Source organism: Microtus pennsylvanicus, chromosome 10, assembly GCF_037038515.1.
Source record: "Microtus pennsylvanicus isolate mMicPen1 chromosome 10, mMicPen1.hap1, whole genome shotgun sequence".
NCBI lineage: Eukaryota > Metazoa > Chordata > Mammalia > Rodentia > Cricetidae > Microtus > Microtus pennsylvanicus.
Genome location: NC_134588.1, coordinates 14,749,950 through 14,767,344, shown reverse-complemented (window position 1 = coordinate 14,767,344; position 17,395 = coordinate 14,749,950). Strand labels below are relative to the sequence as shown.

At 33.8% G+C, this 17,395-nt stretch overlaps 1 protein-coding gene across 6 annotated transcripts in view; it reads left to right on the top strand.

Moving 5' to 3' along the window:
• The window catches only part of Ptpn4 (protein tyrosine phosphatase non-receptor type 4), a 194,103-nt gene that overhangs the window by 118,092 nt on the left and 58,616 nt on the right, over nucleotides 1–17,395 (top strand). For all 6 annotated transcript variants that reach the window (XM_075987730.1, XM_075987726.1, XM_075987728.1 and 3 more), the window contains 2 exons: nucleotides 3,967–4,139; nucleotides 13,504–13,572. In XM_075987730.1, the coding sequence (XP_075843845.1) occupies nucleotides 3,967–4,139; nucleotides 13,504–13,572 (242 nt within the window). The remainder of the gene's footprint in view (nucleotides 1–3,966; nucleotides 4,140–13,503; nucleotides 13,573–17,395) is intronic.

The following is a 17,395-nucleotide window of genomic DNA, read 5'->3' as shown; positions in this document are numbered from 1 at the left end:
TGTAAATACTTGTAATTTTCTACCATATTAAATCCATAGGAGTTCCTTTTATAGGAAAGCTTATTTTATTTTGAGAGTGCTGAATATTTGTTTCTAGTTCATGGACTTACATTTTGTATCAAAGTGATAGTATAGTGTTAAAACAACTTCATCTTATAAATTATTTTACCTGTTTTATCAAATTAACTAGCTTTGTGTGGTATGGTGACATAAACCTATAATCACAAGCATGCAGGAGGACTATCTATTTGAAGCTATCCTGAGTTATAAGGCAAGACTCTGGCACAAAACACGTACATATTTACAAATATTAATGTGCAAACAACCTAACCTGTTCTTGGTTTGCATTATTTTTTTTATAAATCTTTGCAAATTAATACATGATGGTCCTACGTTGGTTGCCAATATGTTTTAGGAGGCTGTTTGTTCATTTCTCAGCCACCCAGACTCCTGAAATACTCACATAGAAACCATATTATTTACATCACTGCTTGGCCCATTAGCTCTAGCTTCTTATTGGCTTACTTTTACATCTTAATTTAACCCATCTCCATCTGTGTATTGCCACAAGGCTGTGGCTTACCAGATAAAGTTCCATTGTCTGTCTCTGGCAGAGCTCCATGGTGTCTCACTCTTCCTTCTTCCTCCCAGCATTCAGTTTAGTTTTCTCCACCTACCTATATTCTGCCCTGTGCAGGCCTAAGATAGTTTCTTTTTTAACCAGTGATATTCACAGCATTCAGACGGGAATCTCATATCAATGTTTTAAGATGTATATGTGTAAAATTTCCTTAAAATCTTAACACTGTATTTGAATTAGCTACAATATCCATCTGTTAGAAGAAAGTGTTCTATTTTGTGATTATGGTTTATCATTTATGTTTACCAAATATGGGATAATTTTAAAAATAGAATTTTTATCAAAATGAAATTTAGTATGGGAAAGTACTTAGACCTTAAGTATATACTTGATAAACTCATATTAATATATAGAACATGACCTAGTTCTGTGCTAATGGAGGAGATGTCCACTTCCAGCTATTAACTTTACCAACAGATAAGCAGCATTATTCTCATTAGTACTGTCATAAATTAGTTTACACTCATAGCTCAGAATGAAGCTATATAGCATGTTTATTTGTGTTTGCCTTCTTTCCCTTCACTATGTGCAATTCATATGGTTGTACTGACATCCATGATGTTGCATGGTTTGCTCCTTATTGTGTGATATTCCACTAAGTGCATATGCCATAAACTATCAGTTCATTCTCCTGTTAGTGGGGAATATTATGACTAATCCTGGTACAGAACAGTCACACCGTGTGTGTGTGTGTGTGTGTGTGTGTGTGTGTGTGTGTGTGTGTATAAGTAAATATCCAGAGAAGAAAGTGTAATGAATCTTGTTATCCAGACACTAGAGAACAGATATTTTACTTGGAGTAACTAGAGAGAATATTGTAGAAGGAACTTTTCTAGTTTACCTCATTGTGGTGAATGTGTTACCAGTAATAAGAATAATAATAACAATTGTGAAGTGTAACATTTATTGAAAACAATATGTGCTTGGTAATATATGAACCATTCTTATTATTTAGTTCTCATACTTGTTCTCTCAGAGATTGTATCAGTTAGCATTAAAAGCCAAATAGGGAGTGGCTAAAGACCACACACAGGAATACTCTGCAGGTCATGTTGCCAATGTTTCTCTGTAAAACCTTTGTTTGTAACTATCCAAACTTATAGTCAGGTGTAGTGATGCACACCTGCAATCTTTGTGCTCTGGAGGCAGACATTGTGGGGTAGCTGCTTGTTCAAGGCTAGCCCTGGTTTACATAGCAAGTTTCAGACATGTAGAGCTACAAAGCAAGACTTTGTGCCTAAACCACAGCAGCAAATCCAAACTCTAATTTGTTACACTTACTCTTTTTTTTTTTAATTAAATCACAGCTTGGCCTGTTGCACCCATTCTTAAGACACTTTGTGTCCATTGTTTCATTGGAAAAAATTGTTATTGCACTTCAAATACAGTTAGTGTCCAAATTATATGCAGACTGTTTAAAGAAACTGTTTAAAAGAGAGGCAATATATCTAAATCTTAGGGTACACACACTAAGAATGTTACTGTATTATGTTCTCCGTGAGACACTCTGTCATTTTTCATAATGTTCATTGTATATTATATAACATGTAAACTGATAGTTCATGTACAAACAATTGTTAATGGTACATTTAATTTTCTAGTGATCAACAAGTTATGCTTAATCATTTTACTTTCTAATATGAAAATACATTCTTATATATGAACATTTTATTATGATTTAATAATGGAAAATATTTGCATGATGAAATTTTTTCTTGAAGAAAGCATAGGAGTTCTTAACTTTAAAGATAATTAATTGATCTTTTTGGACTGTTTCAAAACTGGTAACTTTTCATCAAGAAGTCTCATTAAGAGAGTAAAGTAGCACTGACTATATATGTAGTACACATGCCTGTACAAGTCCTTGCATATATATATTCTATCTAACAGAAAATATGTGAGTGACTTAAATACCAACTTCAGGAAAGACAGTATTCACATGGTAGCCAGATACTTAACAAGGTTAAAACAAGAAAGTTGTGAGTTCAAAATCAACCTTGGCTACATAATGTGAGAGCCTGCCTTAAAAACTAATACAAGGTAAACATGGCAACCCAAAGCTATAATCCCAGCATTTGAGAAACTAAGAGGGTTATTGCCACAAGTTCAAACCTGGCCTGGTCTACAGAAGAGGCCATGCTTTACCCAACCTTCCCTCCCCACTCCAAAAATCCACATGGCCATTAACATGAAAGGATGTTGAATTTTATTAGTCATCTAGAATAGGTGTAGGTCACAACCAAAATGTTCCATTTTTGCCTGTCTATCAAGACAGTGAAATAAGAAAGACTGAAATTAGGTGGTGTGGTACATGATTATAATGCAATACCCAAAAGATAAGGTAGGAGAACTGTCATAAGTTCTAGTCCAGCCTGAACCACATAGTGAGTTCCAGGCCAGCCTAAGTTACAGTGTGAAATGCTGTCTCAGTAAACAAATACAAAACCAAAACAGAAATTTGCAGAACTGGGTAGGATATAGATAGAACATACTCTGTTGTTGGAAGTATTAACCACTCAAGCTAAACATATATGTTATGATCCAGGAACAGAAATATATACATGTATATACAGATGATAGGAATATATATATATACACACATATATACACATACAACATTACTCTTCTATCCCAAATGGGAAATATCATATGTCTATGCACATTAGATAAACTGTTGTGGCTATATTACAATAGAATACCAAGAAAAATGAAAACAAGTTGACTAATTTATGATCATGACAAAAAAGTAATTATCATTAGAAGATAATCTAATGTAAGAAGGAGTGGAGAGTATTACCAGGGGGCATAGAACAATCTGTCATAGTCTGCATTGACTGGTCGCATTGTCTGGAGTCAGAACTCAGGAGATAGGTGCTTTGCTGTAGTGTGGTTTAGGCAAAAAAGAAAAACTAAAGTTATTCAGTTTTAGCGCTAGTCAGTTTATAATGCGATTTTGTAATAGTGCTTGGAGGTGCTGAAGATTCTTATTTTTCATCAAGGTACAATGCAATTTGTGGGCCTATTTTAAATTTAATTTATGGTCCATGATTATATTTTGAAGCAGACTCATAGCTAATAAGATTTGAAAATGGTAAAAAATTTAAACGTATTTCTAACTATGATAGAGAATGGAAGTCCCTAAAGGTTGTAAAATTACTAAAATGCATTTTACTTATCTTTTCACTTAGTTCACTGAGTCGTTGTTGAATAAACAAAACCATAAAGGAGGAGATTAATGTTTATAGGGCTTGCTTAATTTATCTGTCAAAAGTCTTATCAGATCCTGATATTTTCCCATATTCTCTGAATTTTGTCCTTTAATACAGCATGAATCTAGAGAAACATTGCTGGGATTTAATATGGTGAATTACAGAGCATGTAAAAATTTGTGGAAAGCATGTGTAGAACATCATACATTCTTCCGCCTGGATAGACCACTTCCACCTCAAAAGAATTTTTTTGCACATTATTTTACCCTGGGTTCCAAATTCCGGTACTGGTAAGTACTACTTTTATACTAACACTTTATTTGGGGAGATTTTGTTTCCCCTTACCTTTAGATTATAGGTCTAAGGCTAGAGAAAGGGCTCATAGATTAAGAGCACTAGCTTCTCTTCCAGAAGGACACAGGTTTAATTCCCAGCACCCACATGGCAGCTCACAGTATTTGAAACCCCAGTTTCAGGGCAGACATCATCCTCTTCTGGCCGCCACGAGCACCAGGCATGCATGGTACACAAACATATGACAGACAAAACACCCATATCATAAAATAGATTTTAAAAATAAATGAATTCATTAAAGATCTAAATACAAAGCATAGCAATAGAATCATTGTTAGTCACATAACCTACAGAGTCAAAAATCCTTTCTATACGTCTGTATCAGTACATCATATGATGTTTTGTGATGCATGCTAAGCTTGAAGACCTGTGCTTGTGATTGTGCTGTAGATATTTTATTTAGTAATTAGCTATATTTGTATAGTTACAATCTCAACAGATTTTATAGTTCCCAGTTTATTTATTATATATATGGAAACTTTTCTATAAGATATGTTCATTTCATTTGTAAAAGCTAATATATAGTCTACAGTTTAGCAGTTCTTGGAGTTATCCAGCCTGAAAGAATTCAAAACAACCATTAAGCAAGCAGACAAAAAGATCCCCAGATCCTGACATTTTCCTGTATTCTTTGTCTATAATTCAGCATAAATTCAGAGAAATAACTTTTCCTAAAATTGTGTCTTAAAATTTTTTCCTTTATTTTCATTTTCTGTGTATGGGTGTTTTGTCTGCATATATATCTATGCACCACATTTGAGCAATGCCCAGAGAAGGTAGAAGAGAGTCCCTGAGTTTGGAATTATAGACAGGTGTGAGCTACTGTTCAGGTGCTAGTAATCAAACCTGACTTTTCTAGAAGAGCAATCATTGCTCCTAACTACTGAGCCATTTCTTCAGTGCCCCTAAATATATTTTACTTATTCTCTTTAAAGTAATTTTTTGATGGATTCATAATGAGGTGTAGTGTGGCCTTTGCTGTGTATGCAGCATTTAATCACCAGCTATATCTACAGCCTCAGATGTGCATCATGCCCTTGTGTTGAAATATTCTAAACTCTGTCTACTACCTAGTTTAAAATTTACAATTAATGCCAATCATAATGAATTTTCTGTGCTATATGAGAAGTAATTTTCCTAATCAACTGTGACTTTGGCATTTAATAACTTTTTAAAAATTTTTTTTGGGAGAAAAAAATTCTCCCAAAGGCAACAAAAAATAACTTTGAAGAAGCCCTGATTAGTCTTATCTGTAGAAGTCTAAAATAAAACATAAAAGCCAGTTTTGAAGTGGAATCTAGTACGACTCATGCAGAAAAAGTTACTGGTGATTTAATAAAATAAATCATTTTCATTTTTATCTATTTTTATTTTTGACTTTCAATCTCTAATATTTTATGATGGAAGAAATTGTTCTATGATAAAAAATGTTTAGATATACTTCCAAAAGATTACTAACATAAACCTGAACATCTATAAATGCTCAACGTGTAATATCAGTAAATATAATAACAACATTTGTGCATGATATATCACTTAAAATATATGCCTGTCACCCATGAAAAGAAATTTAAGTATAGGAATTCAATATCAGCCATGAAGTAGCATTTTATTTTATTTATTTTTTACCAAAAAAAAAAAAAAACAGAGCAGATTCTTAAGTAGCTTGACAACATGTTTTAGCAAAGCCTTTTTTTTTTTTAACTTTTCTAAAAGCAGTATTCGGAAAGATACTATGCAGTACTTGCCATTTTAATGATTAAGTATACTGAGGAAGAGAATGTCAGGTCAATGATGACAATCAAGAAAACACAGGTACTTGCTGATAGCTTCAGCAGGGACAGGAATGTCCCGTGCACTCTCTGAAAGGGAGAACATTGATAACCTTTAAAGATATTCCTAAAATGAGTTTAATTCCTAAGTGATTACCAGTGTCATTATGCAAGGATACACACACGGTTTCATTTAGACTACAAAAAGATGAGTAGAGTGCAGGAACTAACTTCCAGTTCATTTCAAACAGGTCTTAGATAAAATAAGAAAAAAAGTAGGTTACTCAGACCATACAACATCCAATAGAAAAGCTAGTCATGATGAATCCAGATTAGAAAAGACAATTGAAGAACTAGTGTGTGGGAAAACACACACACACACTGAAATAGAAGGAACTCTCTAATATAGACAGTTATTTAAACACCAAGCTCAACAACTATCTATGTCTAGAAAGAGAAAGAAACTAAAACTGCAAGCTGGAGAGCTCAGTGGTTAAGAGCGAGTGCTGCTCTTCTAGCGTTCAATTATCAACACCCATGTCACCATTCACAGGTGCCTGTAACTTGAGCTCCAGTGGGATCAAGTGCCTCTTGCCTCTGCAGGCACCTGTACTCATGTATGTAGATATGCATATATACGTGATTAAAAATCAATATAAATCTCTTTTTAAAGGAAAAGAAACTAAAACTGGCTAAGAGAATAATAGCAATAACCATTCAGGCAGTTACTCCCTTTGGTAACTGATGGGGAACTCAGCCAATCACATTCCATTTAGGGTGTGTCCCCCTGGGGCCACAGAAAAACAGATAAACCATCCAGGTATGCTTGCCTCCTTCCTTTTGTTCCCTGTGCTCCTGGATTGCTGGGTCCCTGGGTTTGTAAGTTCCTTTTCTTCTGTTTATTAAATGCTGAATCTATTATATTAAACTGGTCTGGTTAATTCTAAATACCGATCGACCACGCCCCATCAGGTAACATTGGCCTAGTATTAGCACATTTCATATATTTTTTAACAAAACTAAGATTATGAATGTTTTGAAATTGAATGTTTTAAAATAACTTTATTGAAGCATTCACATATAGTAAATAACTATATTCAAGTTTTACAGTTAATGAGTTAAATCTTCTTGAGTGACGATTCAGTCAAGGTAGTACACTTGCTCATTATTCTCAAAAGACCCTTCATGTCTCTGTAACTCCTTTTGCCAATCATTTGTCATTAGGAAGTTGCTGGTCTGTTGTCTCTTTAAGCTGGTTTTCATTTTCTAGTTCCTCATATAAATTGCATTTTTATTATAATGTGACCACTTTTACTTAGCATAATTATGTTGTTTCATCCATGTTACTTATATTGCTAATTCTCTTATTGCAGAGTTCTACTCTAATGTACAAATATGGTTTGTTTACCATTCACTTAATAATGGATATCCATTTTCCAGATTTGGGTTATTATAAATAAAGCTTCTGTGAACATACATACATACATATATATACACATATATGCATATCTAAGGTTTTATGTGCACGTTTACTTTGTTTTCTTGGGTAAACAACTATGAATAGAATGGCGTGGTTATATGGCTGAAGAATGTTTAACCTAGTAAGGCACCTCCAAATATATCTTCAAAGTAATTAGGCCATTTATATACAATTCTGCAATGAGAGTTCTAGCTCAGGGCTGGTGGTATAGCCTAATGGCAGAGAACTTGCTTAACATGTGACAGGCCCTGGGTTCAATCCTCAGCACTGCCCCCAAACAGTATGGAGTTCCAGTTTCTCCCATGGATTCATCAGTGTTTGCTATTTTCATTGTTTACTTGGGTCTTTTGAACAGCATGGGTCTTATTTTGTTGAAGTTCTCTTACCAGTTAGTTCTTTTATGAATCTTAGCTTTTTGTCATATCTGTGAAAACGTTGTCTAGTCCACCGTACAATAACCTATTTCTTTAGTTTCTTGTAAAAGTTTCACAATTTTAGCTCTTACATGTAGGTCCGTGGATTATTTGGTATAAAATATACATTGAAATCTATTTCTTATCTGTGATGTTTAGTTGTTCCTTTTCACTTTTGTTGTTCATAAGTATTGTCTTGTTCATTTACTTTATTACTAAAATGTAGAAGTTTCACTCTTCCAATTTTGTTTTTTTAAAAAGGGATTTTGGGTGTTCTAGGGTTTTTTTTGTATTTTCATTTGAATTTGAGAATTATTAATAGTATCTCTATTCCTAGGTTTTAAAAAAAACTTTCAGCTAGATTGTGACTGTATTGATAATAATAAATTTTGGAAAACTGGTATCTTAAAAATACTGGTTCTTTCCTCTCATGAAGCTCAGTGTGTCGTTAGGTTTTAATTTGTATCTCCCAGCAATGTTTGTAGTTTTGGGCACCCATGTCTTTCAAGTCTCTATTAACCTTAATTATTTTTATACTTTTATTCTAAATTATATTTTAAAATTTCAATATTGGCTACTCCTGCCATTAAATAAAATAATTAAATTGTTAAATAGAATAAATTAAATCTCATCAGAGTGAATTATTTTTAAGCAATCTATGTGCCAACTAAATTTTTTCTTCAGACTTATGTAGCTCATTTCTAAAATGAAGTAGAGATAGAATTGCCTGAAAATGGTAAGCTCAGTCAGATTGCCATTCAAGAAGGTTTAAATCCAACATAGTAGACATTATTCAATATGTAAAATCCCAGGCACCGTAAGATCTGTGAATCAGGAGCTGAGAGATGACACAGTGCTTAGGAACACTTGCTGCTCTTACAGAGTAACTAGGTTTGGTTCCCATCATCCACATGTTAGCCCAGAACTGTCTATAACTCCAATTCCACAGGTTCTGATGTTGTAGAATTAATACTCTTTTCCAGGGAGAATTCACTCTGTACATTTAGAGATTAAGAAAAGAAAAAGCTCTTTAATTTAGTGCATATCTAGCTCTGGGTAATGCCCACAAAGAAGCTGACCTTGATTAGAATATCTTGCTAACTCATATAGTCATAGGTTAAGCATTTCCTATATGCTGTCATCCTTTACATTTCTTTTAGGCTCCAACCGCAGGCGGGTTACACTTTGAACAATTTAAGCAGAGACAGGAGACAAGAAGTCTCCTAAGGCACTTACTTAGGCAGATGAAAGATTTACACAGCAAAAATATTGCATATTGCCCAAATTATTTTAAGTACACCTGTGCATTCTTTTTCAAATAGATGTTATCCAAGGTTATCTTGCCCATCTAGCAGAATTATGCTTTTCCCAAGAATAGAACTTGGGACTTTATGATAACCCAGGACTTTTGATGTTGGTTGTGACTCTGCACTGCCCCCTCATTGACTGTTGGAGGCATGCTCTTTCATAGAGAGATGGGCATAACGGCTGGATAGAAGTCAGGGTTATCTCCTTTGTTATTGGATTGGAACCCAATAGCTAGTCAGTCTTTCTGAACAACATTTATATCCTAGCATCCTAAATTTTGCTTATCTCTAACTAGCCTTCTTAACAGACTTCTTATTTGGGGGTATTTTGGAGGCAGTAGCTCCCTTTGTTAAAATCTACTTTGTGTAGCTTATTGTGTCCTACGAAAATCTATTAGTAAGTCTTTTACAATATCAGTTCTACTCTTTTTTCTTTATTATTTAAAACAATTTAAAATTTAAATGTATTTTGATGATATTCTTTCCCCCTCCAAGTCCTTCCAGATCCTCTCTCCCTCCCTACGTATACAATACACCTTTAAGTTCTTTCTCAAAAACAAAACAAAACAAAACAAAAAAAACAAATAAAACCCCAATCCAACAGCAAATACCCCCAGAATCAAGAAAACAAAATAACTCCTTCCCCACAAAAAACTCACCCAACTGTGTACACACACACACACACACACACACACACACACACAAAATGTGGACTCCATTATGTTGCTCAACTACTCCTGAACATGAGGCCTGTCCAAGACTATGGTACACCTAATGTTACTCTATTGGAGAAAACTGATTTTCCTTATTTCAGCGGTTGTGACAGTTCAGTTGTTATTTTTACCTAGTGGCTAAGTTTTCCTTCATCCATAAATCCATAACTATTCTATTTCCCTTTCCTTTTGAGAGCTATCTGGTCCCTCTAGACAAATGGTTATCAATGTGTGGGTCCTGACCCCTTTGGGGGTCGAATGACCCTTTCACAGGAGTCACATATCAGATATTCTATATATCAGATATTTATATTATGCTTCATATTATGTTAAGAAGTATCAACAAAAATAATTTTATTGTTGGGGACACCATAACATGAAGAACTCTATTAAAGGCTTGTAGCATTAAGAAGGTTAAGGACCCTTACACTATACACTCTGGTTCTATGAATTGTAGCTTGGTTATCATTGACTTAACAGCTAATATAAGTGACATATACCATATCCATCTTTCTGCATCTGGAATACCTCATTCAGGATTTTTTCTAGTTCCATCTTTTTGCCTGCAAATTTCATGATAGCATTTTTAAATGACTGTATAAAACTCTATTGTATAAATATACCATATTTTACTTATTTATTCTCCTGTTGAGGAATATATAGGTTGTTTACAAATTCTGGCTATTATGAAACTTCAAGTTTCTTCTATGTCATTCATACCCTTTTCTGGCCTCTAAAGGCACTGCACATGCATGGTACACATACATATGTGTCAACAAAGCCCTCTTACACATAAAATAAAAATGAAAATGTAACTTTGAGGTTTGTTTCTTCCTTCCTCCCTCCCTCCCTCCCTCCCTCCCTCCCTCCCTCCCTCCCTCCCTCCCTCCCTCCCTCTCTTCCTTCCTTCCTTTCTTTTAAAATAGTAAAATCAGGCCAGTTAAGTAACTCAAGAAAATAACTCAAGAAAAGTCCTGGTCCAATAGCGTTAATCCTTAGCAACTGTCAGAATGATGAGAGAAAGGAGTTGAAATGATAAAAGCTTTTTAAAATTAAAAAGATAATTTTTAAAAAGAAAGATAGGTGAGAGGAAGTATTTGTGTCCATGGACAAAATTTAAAACATGTCATATTGTAAATGTGCATATCAACTTTGTAAGGTTTTTCTAAGCCTTCCCCACTTCCTTCCAACCAACAGCAATTCTTCCCTGAGCACATGCCTTGTAATCCCAGCATAAGACTATGTCTATATTTCTAGCCTTTCTAAGTCAGTATATACGAAGTTCCAGAATGATTTTTTGTTTGTTCGTTTGGTGTTTGTTTGTTTTTCAAGACAGGGTTTTTCTGTAGCTTTGGAGCCTGTCCTGGAACTCACTCTTGTAGACCAGGCTGGCCTCTAACTCTGCCTCCCGAGTGCTTGAATTAAAGGCGTGCACCACCACTGCCCTTCCCCCAGAATGTTTTTGTATCTTTTTGTAATGATTATTTCAAACTGAAGACTAACTTATATTTTAGTTGTTCTTTTCATTATATTTTTTATTACTCAAGTTTCTGTAATAAGCTTATGTATATGTATGTAACAGTTGGTAGTTCCTCATTCTTTAAATTCGTACTGTCACAATTTGGTATTCTAATATTGCTACAGGTTTTTATTTTATTCTAACTCTTAAAGAGTGTGTTATGGAAAATATGCAATATAAATCCCTTTGAACAATCAACTATTCCTGCTTGCCATGAACTTTGACTTGTTATTCCATCCTTTTGAGCAATAGAGTTGTATTTAAATCTACTTTACTGCTAACTCAGGATTGAGTTAGAGAAACTCAGATTTCTTTTTGATATTTTGTGTAAAAGAAAATCAATCCTTAGACTTGGTTACATAGACTTTTAAAAACAAAAAGCAAACAAAAATGGGAAAGTACGTTAAGGAAGGGTGATTTTTGAGAACCACGTATGCAAGAGGAGTAATACGCAAGGGTCACTTTTGGTTGGATTCCCTGAGTCTACACCTGCTACTACATTTCAGAGATACTATCATGGCCAGTCCAGTTAGTCCTTCCTCACAGAAGTAGTACTTCCTCAAGGTGTGTTGTGCTTCTCTGCCCTTTGTTCCCAGGTCTTCTGAAGCAGCTCCCAGCACTTGCAAGCCCTGCTTTGCATTTTTCCTACTCTTCTGATCTTCCTTCTTCTACACATTATGAAAGCAGAACCTAGCAGAACTTTAAGTGGGAAAGGAATCAAGAAAGTGGGAAAGTACAGCCCCATGATAAATGTAGCAAAGCACAGGGGTACAGAATATCCGTGTTTAGACACAGGTCATATATATTTATAGTTTCAAAAGTTAAGTTCTGTGTTTGTAGTTCTTAACTTTAAAATGTATCTGAAGCACTTTTAAATTATTAAGTGTGAATTGTCTTGCAAGCGAAGTAGTAAAGTCAGCACGACCTGTATAGCTGCATACAAATCTTTCTTTAATAGACATGCCCAAAATAGACATTGATTAACCTCCTCCCCTCATGGTAAGCAATGACTAGGAATACTGATGCTATTGTTATATTTAAGATGTTGAAATATTATTGAAAATAGAAAGTGGAGCTGGAAAGATTAAGAAGGTTTATTGCTTTCTTAACCACTTCTGTTTACATATGTTTATTCCAATTCTATATATCCAAGGGATTAAATGCATTAAACTAGTAAACGTGAATATATGGTGGTCTTAGAGGCAATATAATTTTCTATGAAACATTAACCAACATTTTTTATAAAAGTTCCCCATTTTTACATTTAAATCAATCATGCCATGTAGTTCACAGCTATTTAAATTTGCCCTAGGAATGTAGTCTGAAATTTGCTTGTGTGGCTTTGAGAATATATATTTGCCTACTTTTAAATACATTAAATATCTATAGTTATAAATGGTTCTACTTTCTGTACTAGAAATTTATGTTCATTTACAACTCAGTAACAGGTTATCTTCATCAATTCGCTGAGAACTACTCTTTCAATACCATAGTTAACTGAACACAGTGATGTACCACAGAGAATGACCAGATAGGTATCTCCTCTGTGTACACAGTGTGCTTTCTAGGAAAATCAACTTCAAGGCAAAAATGGTGCCCAGAAGCCCCAATATTTCTGATCTCATTTCTTTCCTACATTCAAAAATCTGAAATTTTCTGTATTGGGACATAGAGGGAATTGATAGGCTGTCTTCATATATGTAATAATTGGTAGCAGAAAAGGAAAGAAAAGTTTTCCAAGATACCACGAAGTTCAGCTCATCAGTTAGACGCAATGGAGACATTAGCTAACTCAACCTGTAGGGTAAGTCAGGGCTGTGGAGCTTGTTTGATACAAGGCATCTCTAACTCTAGAGAGGTTCTTGTTATCAAATTCGTGTCTATTGGACACATCTTGTAAACTGCTAAATTAGCTTTGCCTATCCCAGTGGAACTGGAAAGTAATCCAGTCTTTCCTTCTTATTCTGCTGCTTTTATTGTTCTTCTTGTCATCATAAATGTCTTGTCTCTTACAAAATTGTAATATAATCATGCTGTATGTTGTCATTTTATCCTGTAGTCCCCTTTAAGATATTATGCATATTTATGTATTTCAGTGGGAGAACTGAAGTCCAGTCAGTTCAATATGGCAAAGAAAAGGCAAATAAAGACAGGGTATTTGCAAGGTAAGTCAATTCTGTTTTAGTTATCTGAGGGTTTTTGTTTGTTTGTTTGTTACATTTTATAATTTATTTTCTGATATATGACATACATACACATGCATGTGTGTGTGCAAAGGTCAGAGGACAAACTTTGGGAGTTGGTTCTCTCCTTCCATTATGTGGGTCCTGAGGTTGAACTCAAGTTGTCGGCTGGGCAACAAGCACTTTTATTTACCTACTAATCTGTCTCACCAGCCCAACAAATCTATGAGTTTTTAAAAGAATAAACATTATTAGAAATGGGGACTGGAGAGGTGGCTCAGTAGTTAGACGTACTTACTGCTCTTATAAAAGTTCCGGTTCATTTCTTAGCACCACATAGTAGCTTAGAACTGCTTGCAACTCCAGGTCCAGGAATCTGATGCCCTCTTCTGGACCATGAACTCTTGCATGCATGTAGTGCGTATGCATATACTCAGGTGCACACACATACACATAAATAAAAAAAATTTTAAAATTATTAGCAATGTTTTCTAAATGATCTATTAAACAACATACTGTGTTTATGAAATGGAAACTAGTTTATCTAATGTCCTGGTTTATTTTGTTACATATTTATAAATGTTAATCATGCATTGAGTACAATACGTTTGAATAGCTACATCAAGTATCACTAATACAACCTTTTGTTGCAAAGTTACTCTCCTGTTACATATTTTTGAGAAATGTACAGAGTCTTATTATCCAGCTTATTTTTATATTTATTTAAGTCATGCTATTAAAAGTTAAGATACTTTTGATTTGCCTTTTTGAAAAATTTATTATCTTCCCTTCATTAAAATTTGTTAGGACCAGTTTGCTTTTTAGTGACAGAAATGATACAATCAAATTTACATTTCAAAAAAGTGTGTTTGTAAAGTATAGATTGGATACCTAGTGACTAATTAGGAGATAGTTACAGTTATACAAGTAAGAATAAAAAAGAGCTTTACTAAACACTAGTGGAGGAAAGGGAACAAATTTGATGGAACTAGCATCAGCTGCTGACCAATGACAACAGGCATAGTGAAACAGGAGTTTGTTCCTAGTGGAAATTACTTCAAAAGTTTCAAACCCTGAAGAACTACTTGTATGTCTGGCATCTACTGCTGTTAGAGACTTGAACGCTTTCATAAAGATAACAGAAGAATTTTACTTGTTCAAAATTTTATTCTAAGTATCTATTGAAATCCTTCCAGCTTTATGTTTCTGTAAGAAATAGTTTTATGTTTGGTTTTGCCATTTCTCTTTTAGTTCCTTCCAAAGTAAAAATTGCTCCTTGTTTCTAACAATGAGTGACAATTCATTATATTCTAAAATCCAAACACTATCAAATGACTTGAAAAATAAATCATCCAGGACGGCCCTACAAAGTTTATGGTGTTACTCAAGCTGTTTCTTTGCATAAACTCAAGAGAGTGTATGTGTCTGTGTGTGGATGTTGTGTCTATCTTGATCCAGTGCTCCAATCAGAAAGTTGTATGGACCTGGAAAAAGAGATTTTGCTTAGAAAATTAAAGTGTTTTCTGTACAACTCTTCAAAAGAAAAAATTTTACTTCTTATCAACATAATTCTAAGTTAGAAAGAATTTGTTGTGGTTTTTTGTACTGTCTCTTATTTGCAGTCCTCCCATATTTCTAAAAATCAAATTATTGTGTTGTTTTAATTGTTTTTATTAGATTTTAGAAATATGCAGATATTTATGCATCTTCATTGATTTGTATATTCATTATTAAAATGCTATTAAGTTTGTATAGTACTGTCTTTGTTCGCTGGGGTGTAGGTGTTTCTTTTTTAAGGTACTAGGTTCCCAAGTTTAGGGCCTTACACATGCTAGGCAAATGTTCTGTTCTGGAGCTGTGTTCTTGTCCATGGGAGCAGTTTTAATATTGCTGGGGCATCCTAATGATTGCTCTGTCCCTGAAAGTTATACTTCCTTGAGAGTATTTTATGTAAGACATTTACTTCATACATAGCTACTAAAATTCTCTAATGGTTTTATAAAGTGATAAGTCATTTGCAGATTTCTTGTCTCTCTGAATTTTAGATGGCCATATAAATAGAAAGTTAACAAAGATCTTCAATTTTAATATGTAAAATTTTATCAATAATCCTTTTCTCCCTTATATATCAACTCTTTGAATTGCTTTCACACTTTTTATGATATCTTATAATAATATTCGAAGAAGAGAGGAGAACCAAGTTCTCATCAACAGAAAAATAAGGTGTCCCAGTCAGAAAATAAACTCACCACATTGTTAACAGTGTGGTATTTTTTTCTCTGAAATTTCCGCACAGAACAGGAAACATAGACAACAAACTTGAGTGGGTGGGTCTCTGAGGTTAAAACTGTTAATAAAGTAAAATGCCTGAAATTTAGTTTTAAACTCAAGACATTTACAAACATGTCTAGTTCGTTACCAAGAATAAAGTATTCAGACAGTTTGTACTAGGTAAGTGTGCTGGATTTCCAATTGATCACTTTCCTTCTCTTCTAATTGATCTTGTTAGCTCTTGCAGCTTAGTTTAGTCTAACTTATAAGGAAAGAATAGTTTGTGACTATTACAGATTAACACTAAAAGAACTAGAAATGGTAAATTATGGTAAGTTTAAGATTTTATTATTTTAATTGAAGACATATATTGTCATTTGTGTAACTAATTCAAATATGTGCCCTCCACTATGAGTAACTGAATCTATTGGTGTCCTGAGTTCAAGTCAAGAAGTCCTGTGATTTAAACTCAAAATGGTAGGAAGAAGTATTTGTGGTTAAATTCCTTTGCCTTTTCATTTGGAAATGAAATTTGAGTCCATTTTTTGTTTATTTGTTTGCTTGCTTGCTTGTTGGTTTGTATTACCAGTAGCACCGCATCTCTTTTAGAAGATGCCCGTTGGTTTTATAGTAAAAGAAAGTAGACCAAATCAAGAGTGTTTGACTCTAAAATACTAAAATGATAGGACACTTGTATGATTTAGGTTTTAAGTATTTATTATTCATAACCTAACCTTTTAAGAGGCTAAAACGTTGCATTAAAAACTACAGTGTTTATGACTGTGAAGTCATAAAATTGAAGTGGTAAGGAAGGACAATGTAACACCCCTATTGCACTGGTGAATTTAGATATTGAGTATAGAAACTTAAATAATTTTTCTAGTATAGGCTAGAATTAGCATTCAGTGTCCCTAGTAGGCATGGTTATTTTAATGTCTCCTTCTGTGAACACAAAGCACTATGAAATACCATTCTCTCAAGCCATTCTGTTTGTGTAGTTAATATGTCACAAAGCAAATTGTAGGCTGTAACTGCAAACTTTGAAATTTGGCTACATACTGATTTTACTGTTTGAACATATCTGGATTACTTAAATTTACATTTATTTTGTGCCTTGACTGGTATTTTTCTTAATTTATGTAAAAGTATGTACATAATACATGATAAAAAGGGAAACTCATGACCAATTTTTAAGGTAATATTCTAAATCCAATAACCTTAAAACTATATATAGAAGTAAATAAATATTTTTATTGGAAAGTCTGAAAATAAAATTCACAGAATGAAGAATTTTTTGGTATTATGGGCCAACACTGAAAAGTTTGTTGCCTTTTAATATACGTTTTAAAAGTTCTTTTTAAATTTTGTATAATTTATTTTGATCATATTCACCTTCTCTCACCCAGCTCTTTCTATTCCATGCCTTACTAATTTTGCCCTCCAACTTTGTGCTTGTCATGGTTTTTGTTTTGTTTTCTCCATCAAGACCAATTTGTGCTGCCTCAAACATTCTTTACTATGTAGCCTTTCACTA